Source organism: Pituophis catenifer, unplaced genomic scaffold (genome assembly GCF_029215685.1).
Source record: "Pituophis catenifer annectens isolate HBS135680 unplaced genomic scaffold, rPitCat1.0.hap2 SCAF_4, whole genome shotgun sequence".
Taxonomy (NCBI): domain Eukaryota; kingdom Metazoa; phylum Chordata; class Lepidosauria; order Squamata; family Colubridae; genus Pituophis; species Pituophis catenifer.
The window spans coordinates 24,645,979-24,673,071 of NW_027256884.1; the positions used below are offsets into that span (position 1 = coordinate 24,645,979).

The 27,093-nt window shown below is 39.5% G+C and overlaps 1 protein-coding gene across 1 annotated transcript; it reads right to left on the reverse strand.

Annotated features, from left to right (window-relative positions):
* Nucleotides 1-26,979, reverse strand: DZIP1 (DAZ interacting zinc finger protein 1). Its single transcript, XM_070943351.1, is given in 21 exon segments — nucleotides 1-106; nucleotides 877-1,036; nucleotides 1,862-1,989; nucleotides 3,406-3,593; nucleotides 4,955-5,008; nucleotides 5,392-5,521; nucleotides 6,558-6,750; nucleotides 7,377-7,519; nucleotides 9,011-9,070; nucleotides 11,995-12,078; nucleotides 12,354-12,407; nucleotides 12,578-12,629; nucleotides 13,861-14,001; nucleotides 15,059-15,121; nucleotides 16,770-16,907; nucleotides 17,721-17,882; nucleotides 18,418-18,542; nucleotides 21,433-21,517; nucleotides 23,870-24,364; nucleotides 26,558-26,703; nucleotides 26,706-26,979. Coding segments are annotated over 21 exon segments (2,958 nt in total). The 3' UTR covers nucleotides 1-23.
* Nucleotides 26,980-27,093: the final 114 nt, after the last annotated feature.

Genomic DNA, 27,093 nt, shown 5'->3' on the forward strand with positions numbered 1-27,093 from the left:
TCAGATTAAACCTCCTTGCACAATCAAATATCTGAAGAGTCACTCCAATCTGTAACAGTAACCAAGCTGCTTTTCGGTGAGCTTGACATATCTGCATCTGGACGTCCTGTTTAAAAACAAAACAATTTTGAAAGATTATTCAGTGAGAAAGATGCTACCATTCCCTGCTACCTATTGTTTCATATTCTTACACTTAGATAGGTTCTCGTTATTATCCAGTCTAAATCTTTTTGGAAAAATGCCATCTCCCATAACCATAGTTGGCCAATGTGGGAACTTTCCAGTTTTGGAATTAGTGCCATTGGACAAAGCTAGGAAATGCATGAAACTCTCACCACCCTCTCAATGATTGCAATGGGACAGTTGTACATCTTGTTGTCATAGGAACTCTTTCTTCTTCAGCACTAAGCTATTATGCAACTGGTAGGTCTATGTCAGGGGTGTCAAATTCAAGGCCCGGGGGCCAGATCTGGCCCGCGGGGTACTTAGATGGAAATAGCAAAGATCTGGCCTGCGGTGCTTCTGTCAATGAAAACAGTTTGGGGAGGCGGAGAAAGGAAGGGGATTATGAGAGGGAGGGAGGTTCTGAACGAAGTCCTGCCTTAGCACTTGCCCACCACAGGTGTCCCCAACACAAATGACATCGATCTGACCATGCCCATCCTGGCCACACACTCCATACCCACCCTGGCCCCCCTGAGGTCAAACATAACTCTGATGCAGCCCTTAATGAAATAAGAGTTTGACACCGCTGATCTAAGTAAACAGTATCCACAGCCACAGCAGACGTATGTCTGGATTAACACACACATACACATACCGCTCTTTCAAATTGTTCAGAAAAAATATAGCACAGCAATTCTAGCAGAAAAATACCTTCATCCTTTACTGGTTTTCCCCATTCATGGGTCATTGACACAGCACATGGATCATTCTTTTCAACAGCACGTACATTCTTATTTTTCTCATCTTTCAAAGGTTTTTCATCTTCCAGAGATGATAAATCCCAGTCATCCTCCTTTCCAATACCTGTAAACTATATATATATAAAAAAAACAATTTCAACTTACGAAATGTTTAGCAATATTTCACTGAGTGATGATTCTCAATCAATCTGAACACAGTAATACAGTAAGATGAAAGAGATACACAAGACTATTGAAAGAAATTTGGAATTCTCAAGAGTAATACAGAAAAACAATGGTTTTATTTTCCTGCTCTATAAAAACAAATCGATACAGTATAGAAATGTGTATTTTTTTGATTCATTACTAAACATTGTTATCAACATCGGTAGAAAAAAATTGTGTTATTCTAAAAAACAGTGACCTCTACTGAAAGAGGGCAGAATGAGTAAGATGAAAGCAAAAAACAGAATATTGTCTATAAGATTTTACAGTTGTAATTTTTTTAAAAAAAATGCAGCAATGTTAAAATGTTTCTACTTGTACCTCATTCATTTACACTGGAAAGACGTGTTTTATTCTTCATTGAAAATGTTTCATTAAAGCTGCATTAAGAATTCCATTGGATACAAAGGAATACAAGCTGTATGTAGGATTCTACTGCTCTGAACTTAATTCTGGCAGTTGTTTGCTAGGAAAAATATTGGTAATAATAAGACCAAGTGACAGTGGAACCAATAACCATAGAAGCTGTTAAGATTCCTGGCACTTGGTGTGTATGAGGAAACGTTAGGGAGTTCTACTTGAAGGATTCTGGATCTGATGGATTGAGTTGCTCTTTGCAATCGCACAGTTCTATGATTACCCCAAGTGACATCGGAATCAAAATGACAATATGTACAATAGGATCAGAAATCATTTTAAAGGGACAGCCTAGAATCTTATGTGGGAAATACCTTTACTCCTTGGGCACATGTATGAATAGATGATGAACCACCATTCATTCCTCCAATTTCTTTGCTTTTTTTTCTTTGACTCAAAAGAAACTTTTCCATTTCATCCATCTCATTTTGAAGTAAAGAGCCTAAAACCCATCAAGATAGAAGACAGTTAAGTTTATAAAACAAATATTTGAAGACACAGTGGCAGTGCCTGCTATGCTGTCAACATTTCTTTAACAAGACTTAGTCCAGAGACTACACTGTACAGTTCTTACATCCACACACATCTTTCCTCCAGGAATTCAAGGGGGACATACATGGAATAACCTCCATTTTTTCTCTACTATAACATACATTGGTCTAAAAAATTGACGCCAAGTCACCCAGTAAGTTTCCAAGGCTGAAATCTGGGCTCTCTTTCGAAACAAGCAGACTTTTGACTATCCTGGCTTCGGTTGTGAAATTGCACACCATCTTGCTGATAAGGTGGTTTTCTACTTTTGCCCCTAAGCCCAAGTTCTGCCCCCTTTCATTCTCCACCTTAAACACAGCTGGCTGCCATCCCAGCAAACTTGTCACCTTGCTGTACCATCTCAGGTTTTAAATTAAGGAAATGTTCAGAAGCGAATACATTGTTTAGTTATTGTATATTTTTATTTCATAAAAATATACAATAAGCATATTTTTTATGAAATAGACATGGTGAAGATTTATTTCTTTTGGGCATATGAGATGCAACCCAAGTAAAATTAACCTTGCATTAGGTAGTTGGCAAAAGGTTAACGGGGAAGAAAACAATTAGATCCAAGGCAGAAGGTTCATTTCTGAGTCTATCAGCCGTTCAGGAGCGGAACTACACTCTAGATATCAAGTCACACAACAGAACCAGGACGGTATCACTATCAATAATTCTGTACTCTCCTGACATTGGGCGGGAAATTACAGCAAAGTAGAAGAAAAGAACACATGCAGATATTAGCCAATTTTGTAGGCACCGCTGCATTATCACCCAAACTCTGACCTGGAAAATGAAAGTAAATTCAAATCCTGAGATTAGATTTGATAAAATGTTGATGAGCTCCCACCCAAGATCGCCTTCAATAATGATGAAATCTTAAAATAGCTGTCAAGCTCTCAAGACTTCAGTCATAATCAAAGAAAGAAGCAACCTGGAATTAAAGAGAAACTTCCCAATGGTGAGGACAATTAACCAGTGGAACAGCTTGCCTCATGGGTGCTCCCTCACTGGGTGTTTTCAAGAAGAGACTAGACAGTCACTTATCTGAAATAGTACAGATTCTCCTGTTTGAGCAGGGGGCTGGACTAGAAGACCCCCAAGGTCTCTTCCAGCTCATTCATTCTATTCTGTTCTATTTTCTAAAAGTCATAATTTGGTGGTTTACAAGGATCTTTTAGGTTAGGTATCGTTTTCCAATTCTCTGACATGATCCATCTGCTTCAGATTGCCAACCTTTTTAAGGCAGTTTCTCCTCCCCTACACGTGCCAAGGATGTTTAGCTTTCCCCCCCAGGTACTGCCCACATAATTAGCTTTTGTACTTCTGCTTCTGGATGGCTTAAGATCTATTTCGTCTTCAGGGATGTTTACATCACTCCGATATGCAAATCTTGTCAAATTGTCTTTGTTGTGGCCCTTGGATGCCTTATGCAAAGATAATTCGGGTGAGATGTAGGAGTGCCTGATGTCATTATCCTCCACTTCCTCTTCTGAGCTAAATGGAGGAGTTCTGAGAAAACAAAAATTCATCTATGAATTTAAGCTGTTCCAGTTACAGCAATTTTAAAAATATAAACTAACTTTCTATAATAAAACTAGAATCGATAATCTAGCAAACATTATACCTAAGACAGTTCCTTAGCAGCTCTCTTACCAAAGCAAGGATAATTGGGAGATGTACCCATTTTTGTTGGAAGATTATTTTGGCATCAATAAGCAGATATATAATTATTATATCATAAGAGCAATGAAGCACTGACTTTTAATCTAGAACAGGGGTATCAAACTTGCGCCGCCATGACAGTGTCACATGACATGTCGGGACTTTTTCCCCCTTTGCTAACCGGGGGGGGGGGGGCGCGGAGCCAGCACGTGACGCATCCAGCTCGTTGGCCGCGAGTTTGACACGCCTGATCTAGAATAACACCACTTTATAAAAATATGAATTAGCTAAACTATTTTTTTTTACTATTTAGGCAGAATTCGATTTCAGCCTTTTCCAAAGTATTGCCCTCCAAAGGTGCTGGATTAACTCCTTTCATGATTTTTAGTGAAAGAACCTATATTCCAACTTTTTTCAAAGGCACAAGGTTGGGAAACGCTGAGCTACATATAGATTTCAGCCAATCAATTCACTTGATTCCACTCAAGTTAAAAGGTGGATGATCTAAAGTAGTTGAATCATAACCATTGGTTGTCCCTGTTACGTATAATATTCAATGTAATTTATGAATCCAGAAGAATGTAAATAGCATTTGAGGAGGCTAAGAAATCAGAAGAGGATTAACAGATTTCGGATCAGAGGCAGAATGTCCTGGCCAACCTTCTGCTCCCCTCTCTCCTTTTGCTTCAGTCAGCCTACATTACACTTCTTTAGGAAAAGTGGTACAGGTAGACCTCGACTTACGACAATAATTGAGCCCAAAATTTCTGTTGCTAAGCGAGACATTTGTTAAGTGAGCTTTGCCCAATTTTATGACCTTCCTTGCCACTTTTGTTAAGCGAATCACTGCAGTTGATAAGTTAGTAACACGGCTGTTAAGTGAATCTGGCTTCCCCATTGACTTTGCTTGTCAGAAGGTTGCAAAAGGGGATTACATGACCTTAGGACACAGCAACGGTCATAAATATGAACCAGTTGGCAAGCATCTGAATTTTGATCACGTGATCATGGGGATGCTGCAAAGGTCATAACTATGAAAAACGGTCCTGAGTTCCTTTTGTCAGTGCTGTTGTAACTTTGAATGGTCACTAAATGAACTGTTGTAAGTCGAGGATTACCTGTATATCCAATTTGTTCCAAAATTAATTTCTGGTTTTGTAACAGAATTCTTATTTCAAAGCATACAAAACAAAATGAAGGCAGCTTACACAGTACTAGGTGGCTTTCTAGAAATCTCATCCTTCAATATATTCTTCTTGGTTCTGGAAGGAAGAGAAAAACAAATATTTGCAGTTTCTTTTGGCTAGTAAGATGGATATTTCATACACTGCAGTTTGTTTTCCTGCACTTCCTCACTGGAGCCATTGGCTTATAGATTTGATTTATATGAAGGTGAAGCTGATTATTCCCCTTGCTCTTCTTACAAATATAAATGTCTGTTTCGATGAGGTTAGAGGAAATAATGTAATAATTTAGTAATCCCCACCATTACTTCCTGATCATCAATGGGCCACTCAAGAGTCACCTGAACCATGAGATGAGAACCAAATATATTTGATAAATAAATAAATCACCAAGAAGACAACACTATCAGCTACTCATAAAATGTGCAACAGTTATATCTTACCTGAATTTTTTAACTTACTTTGGGGTTGAAGTGTTTTCAGCAGGCAATGTTCTTTGCATGAGTGAACGTTTGGTAATGGAAGAACGTTTTACTGGCTTGGGAAAAACGGTGGGTAATGAAGTTCCTAAGCGAGTTATCCTGTATTTAGCTGTAATGAAATGATAATGAGGATCCTGTGTCATTTAAACCAGATGCCCGTCTGTGAAGGAATACTTAGTGAAATCATGCCGCATAAAGGAACAAAAAAACAGTATTTCCTATTTGAGTTTAGCATTTTGCTTACAAATATTTCACTACCTTATTCCAACAAGTCACTAGATCACCAAATCACAGGCTCTCTTTAGGATCCCACATTCCCACTTTGTGGGACCATTTCCTGTCACCGTCTCCTTCCTCATGTTTCTCAATCTGAGCAACTTTAAGATACGTGGACTTTAACTCTCAGAATTCTGTGAGTTGGAAGTCCACACATCTTCAAGTTGCCAAGGTTGAGAAATACTGATCCGGATGGTAAGAGAGGAATAATATTTAGAATATTCTTGTTTTTATTTTGCTTTCTATACCTACTGTGACTTTGCTAAAAATAAAGTTGTAAGTGTATACTTTTACTCTTTACTGCTATATTTAATTAACGAAGCATATAAAAATTCATGTTGATAATTTTTCATTGTCTATTTATGTCAAGCTAGAACCAATTAGCCTATTTTCCACATAACTTGAAAATGTTTAAATCTGAATGAATTATTTCATGGGATTTATGGTTAATTGAGACCTGCTTGTAGTCAGTAAATCTAAGTATTACAGTCATGTTATACATACAAACTGGCAAACCTTTATTTTAAGCAGGGGTGGGATTCTACCGGTTCAGGCGAACCGGTAGCTCCAACGATCAGCTGGAAGCGAACCGGTTCACTCATGATCAGGTGGGCCCGCCCGCCCACCGCTGCGCTTTACTGACCTATATCTTCTCAGCTGATTCGCACGGCAGAGCAGATTGCCGCGCCTCAGCTGTGTTACTCCCCAGCAGTAACGCAGAAGGTAAGCTTTCGTAAAGCTACACATTCACGCGATCACCGAACCAGTTGTTAAACCAGCAGGATCCCACCACTAATTTTAAGGAATCATTTACAGACAGCAATGCTAAACTTTTAAATCTGACCCCAGAGCATAAACAAAGATCATACCTTCTGAAGAAAGAAGAGGGTTGGAAAGAAATCTGCTGCAAGATGATCTTTCAGCAACTCTGAAACTGACTTGTCGTTCAAGTTGCTCCCGAATGTGTTGAATGTCAGGCAGTTGTTTTTTTCTCTCTTCTCTAGCAGTCTCAACAGATATTAAGACTCTGTTCAGATGATCACTTGGGATGCCACGCACTCCCTTGAATAGGATGAATTAACAAAAATTAAAAATAATTTTATTTTTTTGAGAAGAATATAAATTATTCTTGGGAAATGATGGAACAATGCAAAGACAACAAGAGGGAGGGAGGGAGGGAGAAGCTTCCATTTTTTTCTGCATTAAATGTGAGTACATTTATATTAAGTCTTATTTCATGATTACAAAAAAGAGTTCACTTTTTTCTATTTTCCAGTTTTTCTAACAATCAAAGTCACAAATCATGAGTGCATATTTTTCTGTTTCATGAAAAAAAATCTATCAGAGAAAAAACAATATATTTAAGGTTGACTGGAAATAATAAATTTTTTCCTCTTTTCATTAGAGTCAATTTAATCTGCTAGTTCCATCATCTTCACCAGACATTCCTGCATTGTGGATAGTATTGAGCCTTTCCCCTTTTGAACATATAATAGTTTTGTTACAGATGTACATCACTACTTTACAGACATTGACTTCTGTGCTAAGATTTTGTCTTTCGCCTTTTTCCAATTCAGAGGCAATATTTTGTGTGACTCAGAATGTCAGGCAGGCACACCTGAAGAGTGCTGGTTTGAAAAAGACATTAACGTTACTTCACTCATTTGAACTATTTAAAGTGATCTTACTGATTTAATTCCCAAGGATTCCAACTTTTCTGCTAGGGTCTGCTCCAAAACAGTTCTCAGCTCTTTTGTTAAAGAAGGATCGCTCTTCAAGATATTTATGTGAGATTTATTCTTTCCTGTTTGGGGTACTTGCTTTTCTATTTCTGAAACAAGCCAGATATTTTTCTTTAAAAATCACATCATAAAATCAATGCACGCTTCATCAAAATATTTGAAGTGTGTTATGCACTCACCTGAATTTTCTGCCTAAGAAATTCTTATGTTTCTATATCAAAAAGCAAAACAATACCTTAATTTTAAATATAACTGGGACAGCTGTAGAAGTCTGAAATTCAACTCTTTCTTTGGTCACAACTGCATCTGACAAATCATGTTATGCATTAGGTATCGGTTTAATTATAGATACAGTAAATCCATTAAAAAGTATGTATTATTTATTTTAGTGGACCTACTCTTAAAAATTTTCAATCCAAACCAATGTAGGTAAACATATAATGTGAGCATAGAATCCTAATAATACTACAGTGTTTCCCCGAAAAACCCCAACTGGAAAATAAGCCCTAACATGATTTTTTTCAGGATGCTCATAATATAAGCCCTACCAGAAAATAAGCCCTAATTCGTCTTTTGGAGCAAAAATTAATATAAGATCCGGTCTTATTTTCGGAGAAACACAGGTAGTTCACTGAATGTAGTTTATCATCCACATTGTTACTTGTTGTGTTTGTTAGCAATTTCATCTATGATTTTTTTATGGAGGATAAATCTGTAGCTACTCTCAAAACTACTCTTGATATAGAAACTTTAATAAACTTTAATAAATAAATAAATAACCTTAACCACTGACTTTTGTCCAAAATGGTATAAGGTCTCTTGCTCAAATAGGGTTGGACTAGAAGACTTCTAGAAGACTAGAAGACTTCCAAGGTCCCTTCCAATCCTATGATTCTATGACTTCTTGAAGGCAACTGTAAATCTAGATCTGTATGAATAAGACAGGAGGTACAGTGATGGGTTGCCCCTATTTTGGCCTGGTTCGCAAGAACCAGTAGTAAAACTGGCGGGAAGCTCTGCCCACTGACCCGGACGTCATCAGAAGTGATCTGCGCATGTGCAGAAGCTTCTGCGCATGCGCAGAGGAGCACATACGGGCACAATGCGAACCAGTAGTAAAGGTAAGTAGAACCCACCCCTGAGGTGGTATGTTCAAACAGTGGGCTGAAAGCCACACAAACCAAGAATTGTATTAAATGAGCTACAAGGAATTCCAACAATACCGCAAAATAAAAACAAATTCAAAAGCAAGGAAACTGGTTGGCCTTCTTTCCGTGACTCAATTGTAGGTGTAAGAAAGTTCATGTGGAGGCTGGACATAAGAGATGAATAAAACAGAATCCTAGAGAGAATAGTGGTGGACACTAAATTGTCAAAAAGGGAAGCCAAGAAAGAGGAGAAGCTACTTTTCAAAGGGAACACAAAAACACTGAGACTATCTGAAAATGTTCAGGTGAGACTTTTTGTGTCTTCTGGTAGAAGAAATGTGACACTGCTCTCTTGTCTCTCGCTCTCTCATACGGACACATAATGCAAGAAGAATTTAGGCCACAAAAACTTCAATTGGTCCTGTTGTTTACCTTTTTCATTCTCTGGAAGCTCCTCTATGGGCTCCAGCATGGGTACCAAAGGGGCCTGTTCTATTAACGAGGAAACACATGAATAGCAACAGAGACAGAAAGACAGACAGCATAAAAACAGGTAAGGATAAAGCCCAGAGAATGAAAACAATTGAAAAAGGTACGGAAAAGTACCAGATGCATATTTATTTGGTGATTAAAGCCCAATCAAATGCAATTATTCATTATCAACTTAATACAATTTGTTACTTCCTCCAGCTACATGCATCTGGCAAAATATTTATTATCATGCACAACTTGTTTTCAACCTCTAATCACATACTGTAGGTTAAATGGATGATTTTGGGGTTTAAACTAAAAAAAAAAGCCACAAAGAAATTTGCTCTAATTTTTTCCTCCTGAAATCATATAATCCAAGAGACGTTAGGACTTTGTCCCTACACCATGTACAGATATTGGGGGCAATGGAGAGACACATTATTTCAGTTAGGCTGCAGAAGCAGTCGATTCAATCTCTACTCTTGTATTAAGGATGCATCAATCAATTCCGGAATTACATCTCCCAATAGATGGCAAGCTGTAACAGCAATGTTATTCTGTAATGCAATTCTCACAGTACAGTCCATTGAAGCTTTTTGAAATTGGATGGTTACTTTATCTTGGGCCTTAGGATTTTCTCATGTGTAAATGAGAAAACTGAGTAAAAACTCTTTGGCTATCTGTGCTCATATCACAACACTGACCTATCAAAGGAAATATCGTTTTACTAGTAACAGTTCAAAGCAAAATGAGACATTTTATGCTCAAAAATACATACCGAGAAAAACTCTAAGGCCCAAGCTAATGTAACCACCCAATTTAGAAAAGCTTCAATGGACTGTACTGTGAGAATTACATCACAGAATAACATTGTTATCATGGGCATTTAGCATTGATCTTCACAACTGGCTCATGTTTACATTTAGCTAAATTTAAGATAACCACTGAACACTTAAGATTCTCCTCTTCAGTTTTCCAGCTTAAATATAAATCAAGAATCCAAGTGGACACTTCCTTGCAGGTAAGAATAGTTAAGCCAAATTGTGCAATCTACCTAAACTGTTTCCCTGCTCTACGGTACAACCAAAGTTCCAGTGATTATGGCAGCTATGCTCACCAAAAAAACCATTCAAATCTCTACTTGGAATAGCTCAGCTTTTGCGTCTACCCATCTTAATATTCCAGCTTTTCTGGGGAAGAGATACAGTCATTATAAATCTAATCTTTGCCAAAAGTGAACTGATTGTAATAAAATGTCAACAAGAAATTCTACGCTCTCAGTTTGCCATTCTCCTTCAAGGTTGCATACAGGAAGTATTCAGTATGGCTACAGGTATATGAAGATCACTTATATGCTGGGCCAGCTCCATGTCCAAAAACGTATTTTTTACAGTTCAGGCAATCATGTTAAATTGTCTTTCCCCAAAACAATCATTCCTCTAACAATATCATTCTATTGGAAAGTAAAAATGCAAACATACTAGACTTACATATAGAGTGCGGGGGAATTGGGAATAATAACGCATTGGCACAACACAAACCTGGTAACTTATTAATTGTACCTGGTGCCAAAGTCACAAGCAGGGGAGGATAGTTGCCACTGGCAAATTAAGTTTCTTCATTTGTCACTTAGTTTGTCATGGATACCTATGTTCATACAGATCTGGCTTTAAAGCAATAACTATAAAAGGCAGGAGGAATGTGAAGGTGCAGGAAGAGAGGCATAAAGAAGTAAAAAGGCTTTCTGCTACTTAAATAGGCAATCACCAATAAAATAACCCGGATCAAAACCCAAATATGTCCAACTGAATAAGAAATGCTAAATGCTGAGAGCTTCAAATACTGATATCATTTAAACATTTTTGTATGTTTAGAAATAGCACAGGTTAAATTGTTACTCAAAGGTAGCGTCAATAAACAGAATCTGCTACTACAAGTAATATCTATATTTATTTGGGGGGAAAAACCCCTGATACCTGTACAAATTGAACAGCTACTCACAATGACAAATAAAGATTCCCCACATCTTAAAATTTCCAATCCAAACAATCCAATTATTTGAATTGGCAGCTATCATATGATAGAATGCCTGAAGAAGATTATACTTCTATGATCATGAACTTTCGTATGAGATGCTTGAGAGATCCCATCTTACAATGCTGTGATTTATATTGACACATTGGGCATTTTGTCTCTGGATCGACATAAATTGTCTAAAATTGGAATTGTCCATATGGCAATTCCATAAATTGGAATTGTCTCTGGTTCCACATAAAAATGGCTCTGACAAATTATCATAGAAAGACAAAAATACAAGCAACTCATTCACAAGGTACCAAGTAGAAATGCACTTTGTACCCTGAATATACAGTAAAGCCAGTTCATTGAACCAACGTATTTTCTACTCTAGCAAAAACCCTTTTTATAGCAAATAAACAATTGAGGCAAAAAGATACATAGCTTGCTTTGTTCTTGAATATACCTCAGAAGTGGAGCTGGGCCTTAAAAATACAAAGAGGTCTGTTTATTCCCAGATCTCTTCTGAATATAGTCTCCCTTTCTCTTACCAGTAAACCCACTCATTTCACTCCCTCCCCACCCTCTTCATTTTCTCTTTGAGAATCATCCCTTTCCACACACACTTGTTTCTCCTTGAAGTGCTCCTGGCCAACCAGAAAAGCAATTAAATGTTACAAATTAAATAAATCTCCAGATCTACCCAGAGCCTTTCGCAAAATGTAGGTAATGGTTCTGCAGGCATAGTAGCCCCTGGGAGCACTACGTTGCTCTCGCTCTCGCTAGTCTAGCCTATCCATTTTCTCTCGTCTCTTGCATATTTAGAAACCACTTGAGATAAAACACATTTCAATTAGATGGGTTTTTTAAAAGGTCCTATTATTGCAAACTTTATTCAAGGTGCTTACCCCAGATTAATATAAACTAACCTTGGACAGCAGATTCTGGACGTTCTTTTGATAATAGCCTTACAGCTGGGAGAACAGATTGATTTTCTGCTTCAATTCCAAAATCTATTGAGCCAACCACAAATTAATTTGATTACAACAAGTTTTATGCTCTTAGTTAAAAATCCTTCAATTTTGATTTTAAATAGAAACAATTATTGTACAGAAAGAAAATGTCAGCAAGTTACATTTACGTCAATGAATATAATGACTGAACTTTCCAATATATTTCAGGAGAGCTTAATAAAAAAAGATTGTTCCATTAATTAAATTTAGTTGTTACTTATTATTATCCCACAGGACAATACCTAAGGATTTGCATGTCTATTACAGAAACCTACCATGCATGGATGACGGGCTTGATTTGGGTTGAACATTTTGTGCTGAAGTTTTCACTAGAACAAAAATATGAGAGGATGCAAGTGTCAACTTTCCCCTTAAAATAAACTGCACATATTTCTAAACAAGGGTGTGTGTTTTTTCCTGCAAAAGCAGTTTTGTAATAAAGTAAAAAAAGTATTTGTGGCACATTTTAAACTCTTTCTTCTTTAAAATCCTCACTTACCTTCAGATAACTTCGAATTTTCTACTGGTTTTTTTGAAGCCAGTTTTTCTATCTGAAATTATAGGGATAGAAAACAATGGATATCGATGCAGAAATGAGAATTTGCTTATACAGTGCTAGTTGGGCATCCGCCATTTTGACAAAGTAAGGCTTCCAGATAGGTGATAGGGCTTCATGAACAGTGGGAAGCCAAACGATGCTTTTGTAATACCTCCCCCCTGAACAAAGTCTCTCCTCCACATGAACTGCTCTTAATTGGTCCCAGACCTAAAGACAAGCACATACAGTAGGTGGAAAGAAAGAGGAGACTATTCCTTGCTATAATGAGCTCAATGTTGGCTCAATAGAATACCTTATGCCACCAGGCTTCAAATTTTGGGCTTGGACAACTTGGAACTATACCGCCTACGGTCTGACCCAAGTATAGTACACAAAATTGTCTGCTACAACGTACTACCTGTCAATGACTACTTCAGCTTCAGCCACAATAATACACGGGCAAACAATAGATACAAACTCAAGGTCTAAACTTGATTGCAGAAAATACGACTTCAGCAACAGAGTGGTCAATGCCTGGAATGCTCTACCTGACTGTTGTTACATCCTCAAACCCCCATAGCTTCAACCTTAAACTATTGTGGATCTCACCCCATTCCTAAGAGGTCCGTAAGGGGGCGTGCATAAGCGCACCAGCATGCCTACCGTCCCTATCCTAGTGTCACCATTTATTTGTACTCATTACCTGTGCTCATGTCCATGTTTATACTTATACCTGTTATCTCATACATGTTTGACAAACTAAATAAATATATATATAGTACTTCAAGTCTGGCCCTGTGGCAAAAAGGATATTTTGTCATGGTCAACTGCAATTATAAGCAAGTCTCCTTCATAAACTAGTTCTGGTGACTTCATGGCCATGAGAGTGGCTGATAGTGGTCCATCAAAAATCTGGCTTGAGTCCAACTCCCTAAGCCCTAAGTTTATATTGCTCTTTTATGCACATTTCCTTCCATTTTTCTAATTCTTTGAAATGCAATGCCCAGATGCAGCCTAAACCTGTAATTCACCTTTCAGCAGCCATGCTAACTATTGCTAACTTGCAGCCTACTAAAGGAACAAGAAACAAAGATTGTAAGAACACAAAATGAGAAGTGCTTATAAGGATAGAAAATATTTACTTGTGTAGTTACTGGAATTCCATCCATATTTTTTTTCATATAAAAAAGGGCCCTTTGCTCATGTTCTAGCATTTTAGAAGGGCACCATTACATGGAACAGACCTGATGTTTCTGGATAATAATAAGATCATTTTGTTCTTGCAGCTTCTGTCCTACTTCTTCTAGCCTCTTCTCATAGAAAATGTTGCTCATATTCAGTTCCTCAGCCACTGATGCTTTAAGCTTCTCAATTTGAGCTGTGAGCTGAACAGGTCAAATATGGAAAAAGTCTATTTAACTAGAAACATTCTGTTTATCTTATGCTATATTATGTATCTTATTATATATTTATATATTTATAATATAAAATTACTGGTCTAATTTTCCTCCTCCCAATGTTTTTTGGTCATAAAGATTAAAGGGCAGACTCTCTTCCCCTTCATAGAAATGTATGCACTATGGAAAGTTAATTAAGACATTTCCCTTATTTTCTTAAGGAGTTAGAAAATCGATTAATTTATTATACTTTTGTGCTCTTTGGTATGGTAAGGCAACTTAGGGCCCTCTAGATAGTAACTAGAGTGTATCAGGGTGCCTATCCTACTCAACAGGTTTGTGATGACGCACAGATTTGTGTAGCTGTCACAATCAAACAAAACTAGATAACTGCATTATGGGCATAACAGACTATATAGTTTGCAGTGGTACTCTTTCAGAGAAAAAGATAGGTATCCTGCTACAAAGTGACTCTTTTAACCACATCATTCCACATTTCTCCATTTTGTAAAACTCCTTTCCTGAGTCTTCCTATTCCACTGGAAGCTAGAAAAATTATGTAATGTAAGTATAAATTGTCAAAATTCCTAAGTTTACCTTGTTTGTGATTATCTTATAAACCATGAATATATCTAACTATCTTATAAACTATAAAAACACACACACGCGCGCACACACTTTTACCCTATACTTTCTGTACTTCTTTTAACTCTTGTCATATATAAAGCACTTCTGCCAGGGAAGATGTTTCTCCATTGGAATTTTCGGCTTTACCAGTTCAAATGTTCAAAGAGAAATCTGAATGTAACTGAAGAAGTTCAAAGTAATTCTTGTAATAGCATATTTCTTGCATGCTGTAGCTTATTTTTTAACAAAAGAACTGAATGTGAACACTTCATGCAGTTATTCAGCATGGGAATCAGTGAAATTTTACATAAACTAAAGTGGATTTTAAACAGTCATTCTGAATGCTTTACCACGTTTTCTTTTCTTTCTTTTTTTTTTATTATTTTTTTCTATGTAGGAAACTTTCATTCAGATTTACCTGGTACTTTTCATTTTCATGTTCTTCTTGAAGAGCTTGTACCTTAGAAGACCACTTAGCTTCCTACATAAAACAAAAATGATACTTTGAACAATAGCTTAACTTTATATTGCTTAATTTTGTTTTATTGAAATCCAAGTTATCAACTTGTGTCTAACACACAATCTAAATAAAATCCCAATATGAACTGCTGCACCAGAAAAGCAGACATGGAGATTAAAAGCTGGTGGTACTGGCATAATATCATTATTTGTTACACTACATTACCATTAGAAGGAGAACATGTTGTGGCAGTTATTAAGTAAGTCCACATTGTTTATACTAAGAAAGTAAATTTAAACGGGTTATCTGAGACTAGAATCACACTGTGAAATTACTTTTGCTTTCTGTGCCCAAGTTGGTTGCCTAGATCACTTCATGTTCATATTGGAGCTACTGAACCAGCTTAGTTTGAGACCACAATAGACATTATGAACTAACTTAGTTTGTAATTTTAATGTCTGGGATCTTACTAATCATGCACCTGGCTCTGAGGTTCTAGAATACTTATCAAAAATCAGATTCCAAGCATTTGTGGAAAACCCTTTTTGGGGCGGAGGGGGGGGGGGAAGAGAAGGGTATCCCAGAGGTTATGACATTAAGGAGAGGGATTCTCCATTCAGATGAAAGAAGACAAATATTAAGTCCAACCCATGTATATATTATGCCACACTCTAGAACAGTGATGGCTAACCTTTTTGCCATCGCGTGCCAGGAGAGGGGGGGGGGGCCGGGGAGGGTCACGCACACACGTGCCCACACTGATAATTCTATGCGCCCTGCCCTGCGCGTGCAACCCCCCCTCCCCCCCTGCTCCTGGCACACGATGGCCTGGTAGGCCCTTTTTTCTTTCTTACCTGGTTCCAGATCCTCTCTATTTATCTGGGAAAGGCGAAAACAGCCTTTCTCAATCCCTCGGAGGCCCTCCAAAGGTCTGAAACGGCCCATTTCCCACTCCCGGTGGGACAGGAAGTGACGTTTTTTGCTGTCCCCAGCCTCTCTAGGAGTCTCTGGAGGCTGGGGACAGCAAAAAACGTCACTGCCTGTCCCATCAGGAGTTGAGAAATAGGCCTTTTCAGGCCTTTGGAGGGCCTCCGAGGCAGTGGGAAAGGTTGTTTTCGCCCTCCGAAGATGCATAGAGGGGATCTGGAGCCAGGTAAGAAAGAAAAACGGGCCTTCCCCACTCCCCACCCCTTCAAGAGGCAGGATACAACCTGTTTCCCTATTTCTGGTGGGCCCAGAAGGCCCGAAAATCAGCTGGCCGGCGCACACATGCGTGCCAGAGCTCAACTGGCGTGCCCACTGATATGGCTACGCGTGCCATAGGTTCGCCATCACGGCTCTAGAACAAGACAGAAAGCTGAAACTACTTTTTACCAATTAAAAGCACAACTGAGTCTGAATCTGGAAGAAAATACGTTAAGATAATCTGAACATTCCTGAGAGATACAATTCTGCCTTCACTCGCCCAAGTCCCTAAATGAATTGTAATCTCAATCATCCCCAACCAATGTGCTCATTCTTGGCTTTATTGGGAATTGATTGGAAATGTGTTCAACTTACAGGGACATGAGGGAAGACCAAATGCACATAAATTCTGTCTCCCTGTTTAAACCAGATACCTGGGGCCTGGAGTCTGAAGTCACAGTGCCTGACATTTATATTAAATTACCTGTTTTTCAAGAAGCTGCATTACGTTCTGATGATCCGTAGCAATCCGATGTTTCTCATCTGTTAATTCAACGGTATCTTTTAAAGTGCCTAAATTGGATTTCAGATGTTGGTTGGACTTTTGTACCTCTAGCAAATGCTAATAGGGATACAACAGCAGCAATCAAAGTAAATTCAAAATTCTCTTTGGAAAAATAAATAAACTGGCATATTCTGCTAGAAAATACTTCTAAAAGGCAAGGTATTTTTTTGCAATCTCCACCAATCCCCAAAATCTAGCCATTTTCTTGAACTCTAATTACTTACATATTAAACCACCCCACAAATATAAAGTACAATTATTTGTTTTTAAATTCAAAGGAATAGGTGCTCAATCCACACTTTCAGAACCTTTTCAGGAAAGTAATGAATATGTGGCAGAGGTGGTATTCAGCAGGTTCTGACCAGTTCTGGAGAACCGGTAGTGGAAATTTTGAGTACTTTGGATAACTGGTAAATACCATCTTTGACTGACCCCACCCCCATCTATTCTCTGCCTCCCGAGTCCCAGCTGACCGGAAGGAAATGGGGATTTTGCAGTAACCTTCCCCTGCCACACCCACCAAGCCATGCCCACTAAGCCACGCCTACCAAGCCACACCCACAGAACCAGTAGTAAAAATTTTTGAATCCCACCACTGATATGTGGGGCAAAAGGGGAGAGAAGCGATAGCCTTCCCAATTGAAGGGGTTCTGATGGACAGTCTTAGCAGCTGCAGATGAAAATAATCCTTGGCTTGAACACATCAGGAATAGGGGTACAGTGGGAAAGGAAGGAATTTGTGGCTGAAAGACAACCTGTAAGCTCAGATTTTTATAAAGTTCTATGCCTTTTCCAATATTTAAAATATAAATCATAATAAACTGCAACATTACTCTATAAAGTACACCATCCAATTTCTCAGCTACTTACATTTTCTAATTCTGAATTTTTTGCAGTTAATTCTTTAAATTCCTTCATAAACATCTCTTTCACCTTCTCAAGTTCACGGGCCAATTTTTCCTTTTCTTCCTCTTTCCATTTGTGAAATAAGTGCCGAATCTCCTCCTCTTTGGATCGGCGATCTTCATATTCCTGAAATTGAATGAAAAAGCTATTTTAAGAATTCCAGAAAGTCCTTTTCTACAATTCCTGCCTTTTGATCAGGATGCTTATTCCAAACCAACGAAACCTTATCATAAATTAATGTGATATGTGGATTGTAAAATATTCTGATCTAACTAGAGGATTGCTGATCAGTGAAGAAGTGAAAAAGGTTTGTAGGGAGAGATAATGGAATGTGTGATGTGTGAAAATGTATATTGTATATCCTTTTAACCTGGCTCATTGCTAGAACAGGTTTTTGATAAAATCTATGGGCAGGATAGACAATTTTGTGAAGTTTCCCGAAGAACATAAAAAAGAGGTGCAGATTTTATATGCAACCACCAAGTCTAAAATAGTCAATCATCTTTTTCCATCTACATTTCACTCTGTAAAGTGCAAAAATACCAAACAAGGCTAGTCATTTTCTTCTTTGAATGTTGATATTGGTTTAGACTTATAATCTTAATTAGTAATGTATAATTGGATGGCATCTTAAAACTGAGCCTTACAGAATGTGCCCTACCTTAGACAGTTTGACTATATGGGCATGTTGTTCAGCTTCTAATTGAGACCTGGTAAGTTGCAACTGCTCCTTCAGTTGGTTGATCTCCTCCTGCAGTTTATAAGTCTGTGATTTTTTCTTCTGATCTGTTTCAAAGAATGTATAATGGTGATAGTGCCCGTTAATATACTTCAGAGAAATGCAGTTCTACTTACAGACATTTGAAGCATTATTTCTTCCTGTGGATTACAATACCAAGTACTTCCTCAGTATATCACCATCTAAAGGATGTAACAGGGACTCCTCCAAGTTACTTTAACAGTAAACATTCTATAAAAGCTACGGAATACTTTTATAATCATTCATTCAATGTACTTTGCAAATACTAGCCTGCAAGAAAATTCCTCATTATCAGAGTTTTCATTTCATTATCACTTTTTCTTCCAAATATAACACACTCCAGACATGTCCTAGATCAGAGTGGACACTTCTATATGTCCCTGTACTAGAGCTCACACCATTTTTTCACATAGAACATGCTGTCTGGGATTGCCAATAGTAGTTGTTCAGGAACATCTAGGGCCACAGCTTTCCTATTCTTCTTTTTGGAATGAGCAAAGGAAAGGAACAGGAGTAACTCCTTCCTCAGCACAGTTGAATTCCATCACAAATAACAATAAATAGAAGTATTATCCAATTTTAAAGCATAATCACCATAAGTTAACAAATAAAATAAATAACATTTGGCATATTCCTCTTCAACCATTTTGACCAAATTCTCTTCAACCACAATGCTGAATAATTTTTATGACAGACACTCTGTCAAACTGAACCCAGGACCAACACAGCCTTACTCTTCTGTTTTACTTCATGAAATCTTTTCCTTTTTCTTATACATATACATCAGGGGTGAAATGTAAAATTTGTTACTACCGGTTCTGTGGGCGTGGCTTGGGGGGGTAATGTGACTGGGTGGGTGTGGCCAACTTTTTTTTTTGTTTAACTTTTCAAAGCATTTTTTCTAATGCTTTGAAAAGCCTCTGCCAATCAGGCAACTCAGCTGGGATCGTCAGAGACTTTTCAAAGCATTTTTTTTAATCACCTCTTCGGCCATGAGGTTGCAGAAAAAAATGCTTTGAAAAGCCTGACGATCCCAGCTGAGCCACGCGATCATCAGAGGCTTTTTTTTTTTTACTTTTAAAAGCATTTTTTCATCGGAAGATGTAGAAAAAAATGCTTTTAAAAGTAAAAAAAAAAAGCGCCTCTGATCGTGCAGCTCAGCTGGACATGGGGGGGGGGGCGCGCCGGGATTTTTGCTACCAGTTCTCCGAATCACCCTCCGCCATTGCTATCGGATTGGACGATCCGGTCCGAACTGGGAGCATTTCACCCCTGATATACATGCATAAAATAAATGAATAACTAAACTCCGAGTGCCCTGATGACATCATAGTCTGTAAATAATCTGTGATATCCTCAATCAGTCTTCAATGCAAACACTTTGAACCATTCAGATCCCTCCTTCTGCCAAAAATTCAACCCTACAGAAAAAAGCAAATATGTGTAATGAATATTGTGAGGCAATGCTCTTCACATCAACTTTCACTCTTCTAGAAATGTTAAATTGCAGGTGTAGGCTGCAGAAATCCATAGGACCATTAGATAGCAGCAAAGACTTTTTTGCAAGCTAAAACTATTAACCTAAGTTTCTCTTTATCCATATTATTGTGATATTAAATTTAAATTCGTGTAAGAAAAGCAACTATATCTGAGAAGGCAATTTAGCTCCTAAATATCATATACAATCATCTATTTTTGAGCTAGCTCCTTAATTCAAATCCACTGCAATTTAACCAGTCATAAGCTGCAGTAATTGGAAGAAAACAATTCATTGAAAAAGTAGAATTCAGATAGAATGTCTTTGATTTTCTTTTGCTTTATGCAAATACTTTTAAACTATGTCCAATCATGTCCCAGAAAATTATATCGTTATATCACAGAAAAAAAGTTACTACCTGTTACATTGCAGGAAAGGAAATTATGTCCAATTATCCAGAAAACAAAAGCCTATTGCAAACAATAGATTTGCTTAATGACTATAGTGTTTGCTTAATGAAATTGAGTCAGTCATGTGATGACCTGCTTTACAACCATAATGACTTATGCCCTTAAGTGCCAGACTGTTCCGTTTGTTTGTTTGTTTGTTTGTTTGATTTATATGCCGCCCTTCTCAGGGCGGCTTACAATGCATTTATATATATATTTATATTTATTATATTTCTATACCGCCTTTCTCCCGTAGGACTCAAGGCGGTGTACAGTCAAGAAAAATATAGACACACAAACATCATAAAATTGCTAATTAAAATTATTACTTAGTTTGGTCAATTAAATAAAACCCAGAATTAGATAACATTTCAAAAATTCATTCACATGTTCGTATGTTTAGCCCCGCCTGTTGGAACATCAGGGTCTTGAGGGCACGGCGGAAAGCACGGAGATCAGGGATATTCCGTATCTCCGGGGGCAGTTCATTCCAAAGGGTTGGAGCCCTCACAGAGAAGGCCCTCCCCCTGGGAGTCGCCAGTCGGCATAATTTGACTGACGGTACCCTGAGTAGTTCCTCCCTGTGAGAACAAACTGGTCGGCGTAAATTGTAAGTCGAGGATTAGCTGGTTGTAAGTCGAGGATTAGCTGTAGATCCTTTCCTCTGATCATAAACAAAAAATTAAAACTCACTAAAAAATAAAACCTAAATTTAAAAAACACTAAAATTAGATAATGTTTTATATATGCAAACTATACAAACTGCATTTGTACAATTCACATTAGCTTAATAAGGGCCCTAGTAGGTGCTCGCATATTGGCAAGAAGTAACAAAGGTGCTGGATTTCCTAATAATTAAACGGCTCTCTAAACGACATCTCCTCCACGTTCTCTAAATAGCATCTACTGCATTTGTTTGCTTTTTTTCAAACAAGAAAAATTATGGATTGGATGTCAGTTTTGAAATCTATTTATTTATTAAACACTCACCAGTGACTGGTTCTTCTGAATGGCGACGCTGCAAATGACTATGCAGGAAGGAGGAGTTCATAAAGGCTTTGTCACAAAACTGACACTGTAAAATAAAAGTTTGGTTAAACAACATCTGTGAAACTAAGGATATTTATCTCTGTATGTTTATTTTTATCTCCGTATGATTTGATGTTTGTCATTATTTTGAGTGACAGTTTTGTTCTAAAAACAAGTGCCATTTAAGTAATTTAATGGTAGTTTTATGGTGCAGAAAATTCAATCCTGAAACAAAAGGACTGAAAAAGACTTCTGATTAAAATGCATAAATATTACAAATGTTACAAGCATATGCTTTTAATATGCTTTTAAAAGTACAATGCATAAAAAGAAACTTAATTCTTCTAAATCACTACTGGTGACAGCTGGTGGAAATACCCAGTTGATGTGGGTTAGTCTTGAAAGAATCCTTGGACGGAAGGAAATTGAATAGTGACTAGACAATTCATGCTCCACTGATATCATCACATGAGCATGAGGATGCTGCAATAATCGTAAGTATGAAAAACAATCATAAATCACTTCTTTCAATGGCATTCTGAGATCAAACTAATGTTGTAAGTTGAGGAGTACCTATATATTATCATTATCATGTAGATTCAAACTAGCATAATTCACACTGTATTACACTTAATTAGGTTATGGCAGATGAAACTGAGTACTGGATTCTTGGTTTCAATTCTGCTGCAATGTACAAAGACTATACAGTAGGGGCATTATAGCACAATCCAGAAATGTCTGAAATTCTGCCAGTGAACAAGGTAAGCAAAAGTCAACAATTCTGTGCAACTCTTTTAAAATTTTGAGCAGAAGGAAGTGACAGAAAGGATTATCCCACCAATATAATTTAATGACTTTAGGAGAATCGCATTATTGAATGTATACAGGGCAAGTGATTCACTTAACCACTGTGACAAGGTCATCAAATGAGGCAAAACTCAACAACTATTTCTCTACCTTCAAAAATAGTCCCCCAATACTTTGCTTTGCTTTATTTACAGTATTTGTTATTCCTAGGTATCAAAGCAAAAGCAAAAGCCTAACTTGTAGTGTGGCTTCCTCACAGGCCAATATTCAGAACAGTATCTGATTTGATACCATCCATACTGAGTTCAAATCACCAAGTTCACAACCAAACCTACTCCCCCCCCCAAAAAAAGGGGGGGAAAGATGCTGTAATCCTGCATTTATACGGACACAACAAAATTAAACAGCCTTTATGTGCCAGTTGTCTTGGCAAGCTGACTGCCATGGGACATTTTTTTCAACCTCCCAGGGCTGCCCCCAAGAAGTAACCGAAGCTGGGGTCTGCTTAGCTTTCCAGCTCTGCCAGATTTGGCCATATCTCACCTCAGGCTCCTTGGTGTTCTCTGAGCTTGGTTGTTTTCTTGCAGACCTTTCATTACCCAAACTAGGTAACATCACTGCACTGATGATGTTAAACTTGTTTGGGTAATGAAAGGCCTGCAAGAAAACAACCAAGCTCAAAGACCATCAAGGACCCTTCAGGCAGTGGTGAAATCCAATTTTTTTTACTACCGGTTCTGTGGGTGTGGCTTGGTGGGCGGGGCAGGGGAAGGATACTGCAAAATCCCCATTCCTCCCCACTCCAGGGGAAGGATACTGCAAAATCCCCATTCCTCTCCACTCCTGGGGGAAGGATACTGCAAAATCTCCATTCCCACCCCACTCTGGGGCCAGCCAGATGTGGTGTTTGCCAGTTCTCCGAACTGCTCAAAATTTCCGCTACCGGTTCTTCAGAACCTGTCAGAACCTGCTGGATTTCACCGCTGCCTTCAGGTCAACCCTGGGCTACCAATTTTCTCCTTTACAGGTAGTCCTCGAGTTACGACCATAATGGAGCCCAAAAATTTATGTTGCTGTGTTAATTTAAATATTACTTTATGTTAACATTTGTTAAGTGAGCTTTGCCGCATTTTACGAATTTCCTTGCCACTGTTGTTAAGTGAATCATTGCATTTAAGTTAGCATCATGTTTGTTAAAGTGAATCCAGATTGCCCATTGACTTTACTTGTCAGAAGGTCGTAAAAGCTGATCCCATGACCCGGCAACCGTCATAAATATGAAGCAGCTGCCAAGCATCTGAGTTTTCTGATCATGTGACCATGGGGATGCTGCTGCAATGAATCTTTGGAGAGGCGCGGCATATAAATTGAATTAATTAAATTAAATTAAATTAAATTAAATATAAGGCATAAGCAATGATCGTTAAATATAAGTCAAATATAGGTCATAAGTCACTTTTTTTCAGCTCCACTGTAACTTCGAAGGGGTCACTAAATGAACTGTTGTAAGTCGAGGACTACCTGTATTAATATCCCACCTCCCCAAATCCATCAGTAGCTCTGCCATTAGGAACCCAGACAGCCAGCCGACCTGATGATAGGTGGCTCCGGCCTGGAGCATCATCTGCTGGGTGGCGATCATCTTCTTGCGGCGCTTGCACTCCTCCTTGAGCAGCCGGATCTGCTGGGCCCCGCGGGCCACATCCTTGGCCAGCAGATCGCGGTGAGCATCGGCGGCCCGAAGCAATTCTTGCCCGGCGCGGAGTTGGGCGCTGAGGTAATCCTGGGAGTGGAGCAGGTACTCGAGGCAGAGCTGGGCCAGGCGCAGGAGTTTGAGCAGCAGAGGGTCGGCGGGGCCCTGGCAGTGAGGGCAACGCTCGCGGCCGGCGTTGCAGAAGGTGACGTGCTCCAAGTGCTCCTGCAGCACCGCCACGTTCACTTCGGCCGCCACGCGGTCCACTTCCACGGCACTCAGGCGACGCCAATTCGGGCCTTCGTGCCGCGGGCGGAATTGGAAAGGAGGCAGAGCCGTCCCGGGCGGCGGAGAGGTCGTCGCTGCCGCCGCCATTCGAGCCGGCGGGTCCGCCTGTTGGGACAGAAAGAAACGGGGGTCCCGCACCGCCACCTGCCGGGGGTGTCTTCGCCGGCCTGGCGGGCGCCGCATGTCTTCCCCGTTGCCGCGGCAACTGAGGCGGCGTTGCCGGAGTGTCACACGAGGAGGGGGTCCCGGCTAACCGCCCACGAACAGGCCTCGCCGACCTCGCGGCTAATGCATTTTTCCCGCTTTGGCATCCTTCCTTTCCTTTTTTTTCCCCCCAACGGGCGGGTCCCGCGCTGCTTCCCACAGTTTTCCCCCTTCTCGATTTCAGGTGCTTGAAGGCGTTTATGAAGGCCACGCGCCTTCAAGCGCCCCGTGGGTGTGAGAAAAACGCCGCTTCAGAAACCGAGCTTCGCCTTCAACCTCCCCGCTGCCAAGCCGGGCTGAGGAAATGTGGAGGGCCGCTGGATGGCAACAGAACGAAGCAGGAAAACTCCCTGCTGCCATTTTAGGCTGTTAGGGGCACCAGGTGGGCTTTGACTGGCCTACCTGGCAGAGGGGGATAACCTCCCCCCCCACACACACACACCCAGATTTAATCGTTTTACAAACTCCCTGTCATAAACAATAAATTTCCATTGCATAAGAGCAGGGTAAAGTTTATTCCCTGTCCCTGCAAAGTTTCCCAAACTAGGAGGAATCACTAGTCTCTAGGTTTGAATCATATGCAAGCAAAATTGCCAGTTTCAGCTTTGGCACATCCAAAAGTAAAGGTAAAAAAAATGCATTAAAAACAATTAATTTTTGGGTGCCCACTGAGACTTTAGATCAAGAAAAAGATGGTGCAGAGAAATTGAATGCAAGCATCACAAACTCTTAATCCTAATTTTAGGGAGATTATCACCGGATTTGTTTTTGGAAGCATCACTTTTATTGTAAGCACCCATTTTGCACTTGCAACACTATAATCACTCCTAATTTCTGAAGCATATAATATATCATCTGACATATAATAATCTAATAATACTTCAATGCAATGGCACTCAACAATGTTTAAGATGCAGTCATATATACTGCTCAAAAAAATAAAGGGAACACAAGCAGAAGACATCCGAGATCTGAATGAATGAAATAGCCTTATTAAATACTTTGTTCTTTACATACAGTAGTTTATACACTGCTCAAACAACTAAAGGGAACACAAAACTATTGTATGTAACGAACAAAGTATTTAATAAGGCTATTTCATTCATTCAGATCTTGGATGTCTTCTGCTTGTGTTCCCTTTATTTTTTTGAGCAGTGTATTATGACTGGGGGAAAATCACTATCACTGATGTAAAAACAAGCTTCCTATGACTCCCTACTTCCCTTGCTTTGCATTTCCAACATTTTTTGTCCAAATTAACACAAGGAAAATGGTTAATTTGGATTTAACTTGTGGTTTGCTGATAAACCAGTTGCCTATTATTGTGAGGATTTCTGTATTATACAATATAAATTAAATCATCGTTCGGCAGCTCCCTCTGACTTCAATATGATTCTCTGTGATTACAGTCAGATACATTCAAATATGTAAGTTACATATTTACAGATACTCGCACAATTCTATCTCTGATGAATAGAGATAGAGATTGCCACCTGCAATTACATAACAGTGCATGCCCCTAAAATGGAAGGGGGGGAAGTACAATATTATTTTTTATCCAATAAAAGCTCACGTTAAAAAAAGCCAAATGAATATTGATCCAATATGCAGCTCAGCCGCATGGTTTATTGCTGTAATCGGGGTGTAAAAAAAAAAAAAGGCACCGCAATTCGAAGCACTCCTTTCCCTAGAAGTTGGGAAAGCTAAGCAAGACAGCGAGGACATGCTCGAAATCAAGCTTTATCCCAAAAGCCAAGTCCAATTGCAAAGTAAGAGGGAAGCGAGAGCCGAGGCTCCCAGGCTTTTAGAGAAGAAGCAAACGGGTTTCCCGCCAGCCCCGCTTCCCTCCTCAGTTCACACTCCCAAAGCCGGGGCTGCAGAGCCAGAACAGGCTCCCTCTGCTGGGTGAGATGCGGGAAGATCCCGTCGCGAAGAAAGGAGCTGTGCAGGGGATCGGCCGGCGGCAGAGCCGGGATAAATCAACAGCCCACGCGATTTGCTCAACCGCACTGAAAGGCTCTCCCTTCCCCGAATGCGGCGATCCACCCGATCGCTGCTCATCCTTTCGCTGGGATCTCGATTCGCTCGCCTCACCTGGATCAGCCGACGTTCCAGAGAGGCGGCTTCCTCGGCTCCCCAACCCCGCCTCCTGCTCTTGCGCATCCCGCAAGCGATCGCACGGCCCCCAGCCTTAAGATGCTTGGGCGCTCCGCGGTTTTCCGCCCGTCTTTCCCCCCTTCCTCCCGCTCCTCCAATCCGATTATCCCCACGCGGGGTGGAGCGAACGGAGGCAAGAACAGGCCTTGGTCTCGTGGCCGGGAAAAAGACCGGGATGCAGAAGAATAAAGCAGCTCCTTCTATCCCTCCGGGAGTAAAATTCCATTAGTGCGGCTGGGATTAATTTGGGATCCGCCGATCATTGCCGAGGAAGCCAAGCGCGGCCGGGTGCATGGTGCGGATTTGCAGAGTTGGCTTGATGCAGAAGCTGCTTCTGTGCAAACCCGTCCCAAATGCATCGATGGCTAAATGTGGTGTCGAGCCAAGCTGTTCGTAAAGACTCACCTTTCAGGGCAATCGTGCAGAAAAGGGCTGACTTTACCTTTTTCTACTTGATCGGTTGACCCACAGGC